At 40.4% G+C, this 7,735-nt stretch overlaps 1 protein-coding gene across 1 annotated transcript; it reads left to right on the forward strand.

The window, feature by feature from the left end:
- Nucleotides 1–521: 521 nt before the first annotated feature.
- LOC101847616 (vasoactive intestinal polypeptide receptor) lies at nt 522–6,586 on the forward strand (the record flags this gene model as incomplete). Its single annotated transcript, XM_005110100.2, is given in 3 exon segments — nt 522–763; nt 2,744–3,372; nt 4,336–6,586. Coding segments are annotated over 3 exon segments (1,119 nt in total), but the record flags the coding sequence as incomplete, so codon positions are not given.
- Between the last annotated feature and the right edge of the window lie 1,149 nt (nt 6,587–7,735).

The following is a 7,735-nucleotide window of genomic DNA, read 5'->3' on the forward strand; positions in this document are numbered from 1 at the left end:
CTACCATTATGACATCATTAACTGATATATGATATATTGTATTCCCCCACAGTACTACCATTATGACATCATTAACTGATATATGATATATTGTATTCCCCCACAGTACTACCATTATGACATCATTAACTGACATAATATGATATATTGTATTCCCCACAGTACTACCATTATGATATCAGTAACTAAAGTAGCATGACATACTGTTTTACCCCACAGTACTACCCCAACAACGTAATTAACTGATATATGATATATAAAAAATATTGTATTTCCCACAGTACTACCATTATGACATGATTAACTGACGTATGAAATAAATTACCCACAATACTACCACTATGATATCAGTAACCAAAGTAGCATGACATAATGTTTTACCCCACAGTACAGTACTGCCACTATGATATCACTAACTAGCGTAGTATGACATAATGTACCCCCCTCCCCGCAATATTACCACTATGACATCATTAACTGATGTATGACATATTCAATCCCCCCCCCCCACATACACACAGTACTGCCACTTTGACGGAGAATGGGGCTACTTGTCATCGACCGACTGTGACGATGATATGTCCTCCTTGTACCCCAACAACTTTACCTACAGCTACGAATACGACACGGATCTTTCCAGCCATTATCTCACTTTGGAGAAAGTGTCAACCCTTCTCAAGATCGTCTCCGTTATCGTCGTCCTAGCCGCCCTGGTCACGTGGGTTGTGGTGTGGGTCAAGCGACGTCACATCTCGCCCTACAGGTTACTGCCCACTGATTAATTGACTAATTAATTGATTAATTAATTGATTAATTGTTTTATTTAAATTAATATGAAGGGCTCCATACCAAAAACACATTATATCCATTTATTTTCGTTTACTACAAAACGGAAAAGCAGCTGAAATGTCTATTTTCAAAAATGTTTTCTCTAAAAATAAAACCAAGAACCAATAAATGTAATTTTATCATACTAAATATTGAGGGATGCAGTATTTTTCTAGTAAAAAGAAAGATATTCTCACTATAACTCTCAACATTAGGTTAAGGTTTTGGGACACCTGAATTGACATAAAAGTCTTGAACATATTCTAGCTCTCACTGACAAAATAGAAGGCAAGCGAGGCAGGGGTAGACCCAGAGCAACCTACTAAAGGTTCCTAAACACATTGGGAACGTGGTAAGAGCAGGGAATCGCAGCTTTTTGAAGACCATTCGAGCAAACGAATGAATAGAGAACCATGATCGCCGATGTCTGTCGCATTGGATGATGATGATGATGATGATGATGATGATGATGAGGTTAAAAAGTGGAAGGGGTTTTTCTGGAAATGCTCAGATCTGGCACATGGAGCGTTTTGTTACGGGACTCTTCCTGTGTTTTGTCAGTTGTTATAATTGACGAAATGTGTTGCGATATTTATTTGATATTATAGTTGTTACCGATAGAAATTATCTGTATTATGTATTATTGTTTCGCGGTATTTTCATTTCCAACAGGATGATATTAAAAGAAGCGAGGAGGGGGGGGGGGGTAACCTTATAATAACCGGATGTCGAAATGCTCAGGAGAATATACCGCGACGGGGACAAGGCGAAAAAGAATAAATGTGAGGCAGCGTGGTGCAATCAGGCTCTCGTCAATTTTTGGTCATGTAGAGTTATTGGTATCATCTTAAAGCTTTTTCACTTGTCTTTATTTGGATGAAAAAAATGTCCATTTATCTTGATTACAAGTCGACATGTTTGCGAATGAAGGAGGTGGGGGTCACCTGTTTTCAGAGGTAAAATTATGAGAAAATGGCTGCCAAAGATTAGTTATTTCATTAGCTTAAGAGTCCATGGTAACAGAAAATTTCCATTGTGTGCCTTTAATCAAAGTTTTTCAGAAAAATCCACACAGAATTGAGTTCTTTGATGGGCATGATAGGTGTTGAGCCAAAAAAACAAAATTTGATAAAAATTCACAAACCTGTGGAAAAATTCAAGTTTCTTCACTTTGATTATTTTGACGAGAGCCTGATTCCACCACGCTGCCTCACAAATATATTATTTAGATATAAGGAGGCCGTGTTATAAGGGGTGCCCATTATGGATGGGATCCGCGGATCGGGCCGATCACCCGACATCGATTGCCTAAAAAACAGACGTGTTTGTTTTCAGTTTCAGGCAACCTAGTCGGGCAATCGGTCCGATCCAGTCGTAATGGGCACCCCGTATTAGTCTGCATGATGTCACTTAGACAAAAACTCGCGAAATCTGAAACGTACCCAGAAAGTTGCCTCTATCAACATTTCAGGAGAGTTGGTCGCCATTTTGTGCTGACCAAAATATTTTCTTTATCCGAAACCACCCTCCCTCTGAAAAAAGACATGAGTGTGTATGTTTATACATAGAGAGAGAGAGAGAGAGAGAGAGAGAGAGAGAGAGAGAGAGAGGGGGGGGAGGGATAGAGAGACAGAGAGACAGAGAGACAGACAGAGAGAGAGAGACAGAGAGACAGAGAGACAGACAGAGAGAGAGAGACAGAGAGAGAGACAGAGAGAGACGGAGAGACGGAGAGACAGAGAGACACAGAGAGAGAGAGAGAGAGAGAGAGAGAGAGAGAGAGAGAGAGAGAGAGAGAGAGAGAGAGAGGGAGAGAGAGAGAAAGACATTAGAATAAAAATAAAATAAAATGAAATAAAACAAAATAAAGTACCGAAATAATTCAAATAAATCCGCCCCCCCCCCTCCTTTCCAGGTACGCCAGTTTCGTGGTGATCTTCGCCGCAGCGCTCCTGTTCCAGACGATGCAAATGTCCTTCAACATCTACCACCACTCCATAGGCAGCTACTACAACGACATCGCCTCCTGCCTCTTCTTCGAGATATTCCCCAGCGTCCTACAGCTGCTCATCACCTGTTGTCTGTTGGCCTACCTGCTGTTCTGTGTGGTCGTGGCTCTGCGCCACTCGGTCCCCTGCAAGAACATTCTGATCGGGATCCTTTGCGCCGTGGGCTTCTCTCTCCTCTGGTCCGTCATCTACATCATTGTCCTCTTCGCGACAAGCGGCAATGATTGTATATACGCGGTGTACAGAACACACCTCCACTTCGTCATCGCTGTCCCGAAAATCCTCGTCCTTGTCCTCCTCATCGTCTTGGACATCGTCATCATCGTCTCCTCCTTCTTCCTGGACAACGAGAGATACAAGGAGAGTCGCGACTACCGGCTTATCCGGTACAGCAGCCTCACCGTGCTGTTGTCTACCTTGTACATCGCTGCCCAGGAGGTGATGTTGCTGCTGTTCCGGACAGTGCCACACCATCTTAATGAGCCGCGCTCCTTGGCGTTCATCACCGCCTACAGAGTCCTCTACGATAGTACATGTAAGCCAGACTTTTTCATATAACAAAACGTCGCTACGTTAACCCTATCTATACACACTGGGGTCGCTTTTGTACCCCCGGGGTTGTATTCTTCGCATTTTAGAATATTCTAGTACGAAGATCTCTTTGAAACGTTCAGTATTTCTCAAAAAATCCTTTTGACCCTGCTATGCAAAGCGTACTGATCGGATTAACGAGTAAATGTCCTCTTTGGAAAGTTGTGGCATAGAGTTCCCCCACGTCCTATGGATACGATAGTAAAACACGTCGACGTAAGGATAGGGTTAAAATGACAAAACTATCTGCTCAGCACAGAGACCCTAGAATAATTACAAAGTTCTGTCTGCCCATAACCTAATTGTGAGAAATTTGACGGTAAAAAACTGTGAGGCAGCGTTGTGGAATCAGGCTCTCGTCAAAATAATCAAAGTGAAGAAACTTGCTTTTTTCCACAGGATTTTGAATTTTTATCAAATTTTTGTTTTTTACCCAAACACCTTTCATGCTCATTAAAGAACTGATTTCTGAATGTATTTTTCTGAAAAGCGTTGATTAAAGGAACAAAAATGTAAATTGTCAGTTACCACGGACTCTTAAGCTAAGGAAATAATTATATTTGGAGGCCATTTTCTCACAAATTTTACCTCTGAAAACAGATGACCCCCCACCTCCTTCATTCGTAAATATCTCGACTTGTATTCAAGATAAATGGACATTTTTTTCACCCAAATAAAGGGGTGGGGCAAATTTCAATTCTTTTTTGAGTTGAAAATAAGATAATCACCAGTAGTCTTTTCGAGTAACATTTTATTCCAAGTTGTCATACCGTATAAATTGACGCCCTCCCCCCTCCCCCCCACCCCCACCCCCACCCTTTTCCAATAGATAAATAAATAGATTGATTAAAATTAATTGATTACATTTTTTCAAAAAGTTTAATTACGTTTTTAAAATCATCCCCAGACATCGTGCTGGCTTTGCTGCTGTGTTTCCTCGACCTGGAAGTGCTGAGTATGTGTCCCTGCGCATGCGTCAAACTAGACAGCGGGTACGGCGGAAGTCTCGAGTTCCAACCCTTGGCAAAACCGGAAGCGCCCGCGCCGGAAGCAGAAGACAAGAGCAGTCACGTGTCCACCTTTGAGCTGGACCTCACGCCGCGGATTGGCCTTCAGGTCAAGAACCAGTACGGGGCCATACCAGAGAGGCCTTGAACCCCGACCCTTTACAGCACAGCTCGGGGTAAATCGTTGCCGTAAAGACCGTGGTGTTCGTTAAAATTTCATAATGTTCTAAAACGTTTTTTTTAAGAGGTAATTACGGCGTTAAATACAATAATCTTTGCTGTTCTGACAGCGGTGTTGTTCAAATGTTCATACTCTCTGAAACATGTCCCAGTCTTGAAAGGCTAACTGCGGCGAAAATTAATAAGTTTCGAATCTTTTTGAGTTGAGACTAAGGTAAAATATGATATACCCTATTAAACTTGATTCGCGTTTAAACCTTTTTGAGGAACTAGAGGCCTATAACAACACTTTAAAAATAAGAATTTGATAAGAGTTAAGGTAGAAAAAAAAACGAAACTCCCCACCGTAATTATTTGATATAGACATGTGGTTTCTTAGAAGAATGTTGAGAATTTCATTGACGGAAAAGAAAACAAATAAGATAATGCTGAAAGAATCTCTTTGCACCTTGTAATAAATTGCGAAAAAAAAGAAAGATGAAGACGTGACAATAAAAGAAATTTTCGGAGCACTTGAACCGGCATAAAGGATTTGAACATCCTGCTCTCCCTAGAAAAACTGAAAGCAAAAGTGGAAGAGGTAGACCAAAAACAGCTGACTCGTAGAAACTTGAACAGCTATAAAATAGGAAAAGATCAGGACAATGCTCAGTTCTTGTTGTTGTCGTTGTTGCCGCTGTCGTCGTCGTTGTTTTTGTTGTTGTTATTATTTTAGAACACTAGAGCTCAGAAATAAGTGACGAAGCATGATCGATATTTGTCTCTGATCTGGCTTTTACAGAGGACGAAAAAGATGTGAGATTTATTGTCGGTAAAAATAATGTTATGTACTGTTGGGTCTTATTCTTAATTATACGTTTGCATGCAAATTAGATATACAGTTTGAGAATGATCCTTATGTGCATGTAGTTAGTTAGAACTTTTTCAAAAGTTCAGTACCTGCCCACCCTTGCACTACTCCACTCCACCCCACCCCCCTCTGTTCCCAAGCTCAAACACGTTCTCCTGTGAAATTCTTCGACTCGTATTCCTTTTCTAGGCGCCATGTTAATGCACGTATAAGAAAAATGTTGACAGTGAAAGCATAATAAGTTAGTTAACACAATTATATTTCAAAGCTACGTGTAAGAAAAAAGCAAATCTGTTGGGACATTGTGTCCCTCTCATCCATGACTGGCCCTGAAAGGCATGGTCGAACCCTCCTTCCTAAATGATTTGAATTTGGTGGAAAGGGGCGTAAAAAGCACCTAATAGGCCTACTTACGTTTTAGTTCTCTTTGAATTCCAAACAAACAAAACTAGAATATACCATTATTACTGTTTAGATTTAACTATTACATTGTAAATCTGGGAATTTACTTATTTTCTTGAATGTCCTGTTATATAAAACCTGGTCCATTTTTCCCTCTCACCCCCACACGTCTAGTCCTGCTATCCCCCATCCCCCCTCCCCATTCCTCTCATTTATTATGTGATAACGCGTATAATTTTGCCTAATTTGGTTGGGTTTTTTTAAAACTAAATTATAACTGAAAAGTTGTACAATTCTTCAGTCCTTTAAAATTTGGCTGGAATATTTGTGTCCCTCTGATCTGGAATATTTGTGCAGTGCTTTACTTGTGTCTGTCGAACGTGGGGATGTAAGCTTATAAAGTTTCCAGTTTAAACTTGCAAAGTGATTAATTTCAAGTTGAAAACGTAGGCAATCTATTTATTCTTACCTAAACCTATTTTACACTCAGTAAATTATGATATTGAAGTAAACCTGTAAGATCTATGTAAATAGAGATTGGATTTTGTTTCGTGCAATATTCTTGAATTTTAATTAAACGAATTCTTTTCTCATGTTCATCGTTATGTCAACTGCCGACTGTCAGTGCTTAACTTTGTTCTTAATGCGTAAATGTTGGTGATTGTAAGATTTTAAAAAAATCCAAAACTTGTAAAATAAAATTTTCTTTGATCTAAATGCACTAAGACTTGTCGTTACTTCTGTGTCGAGAAAAAAAAATCCTTAGGCCAAGCCTTTTACTATCGAATTCTGACTCTCTTTTTCTCTGTATATTGTCACCCTAAGTCTCCCTTCTCTCTCTCTCTCTCTCTCTCTCTCTCTCTCTCTCTCTCTCTCTCTCTCTCTCTCTCTCTCTCTCTCTCTCTCTCTCTTCCTCTTTCTTTCTTTCCCGTTCCTCACCCCTACCTTCTTTCTTACCATTAGAACCACTTGGACACACGGGTTAGCATCATTTCAACAAATGGATGCTCCCACTTCGGCAAATGAGTCAGGGAAGAGAGTTAAGAGTCTGAATTCGGACAATGTTTCATTGATAATTATCCGGTTATCCGGATAGATTATCCGGTTTTTTCCCACCTCTACCCATCAGCTCGGAGTCCCCTGCCAACTAACTAGAGCTGGGCGAAGAGTCGATTCCGGAACCGATTCCCACGATTAATACTAGGGAAGTAAAGTTCCGGCTCCTTTTTACGTAAACCAACGGTTAGCAGTTACTTTTATCATTAAAATCTTCTTTTTTTTAAAAAAAGAATATATTTTTCGAAAAAAAGAAATTGATGCTTCGTAGTGTTCCGAAATCAAGGTTATCCTAAATTCTGAAGATGTTCGGAGCCAACCAGGTCACCACCGGAAAAAATCACCTCATCAGACCGGAAGTAATTGGGTTCGGAGTCCGATTCCTACGGTTCCTAGCATTTAATACATGTGATCGGAAACCTAGCCGCCCAGCACTAAATCTACCCTTCAGCTCGGAGTCCCCTGCCAACTTCTGGAAACGACAGAGCCGCCACGTCAACACTATACATCGCTCACTGAAATCACTCACATACGTGACATTTATTGCGACCACTTATAGACATTTATATAACGGCAATTGCTCTCATTTACCGCCATCAGTCCCACACACGGGTTTGACAATTACTCGAGCACTTTGGCACAAACCTAAGTTGAAACTATAGGCATATTATTCAAAAACAATCCTTGAGGGAGGGAAAGTGTGGTAAACTTTCCATGTTATATTGGAGGCCGAATCGAACACAAAAAACAACCCCAAACCAAATTTGGGTTGGGGGTTTTTTGGTGGTTTTTTTTTTTTTTTTTGGGGGGGG

This window comes from Aplysia californica, unplaced genomic scaffold (assembly GCF_000002075.1).
Source record: "Aplysia californica isolate F4 #8 unplaced genomic scaffold, AplCal3.0 scaffold00852, whole genome shotgun sequence".
In the NCBI taxonomy this organism is placed as follows: Eukaryota; Metazoa; Mollusca; class Gastropoda; order Aplysiida; family Aplysiidae; genus Aplysia; species Aplysia californica.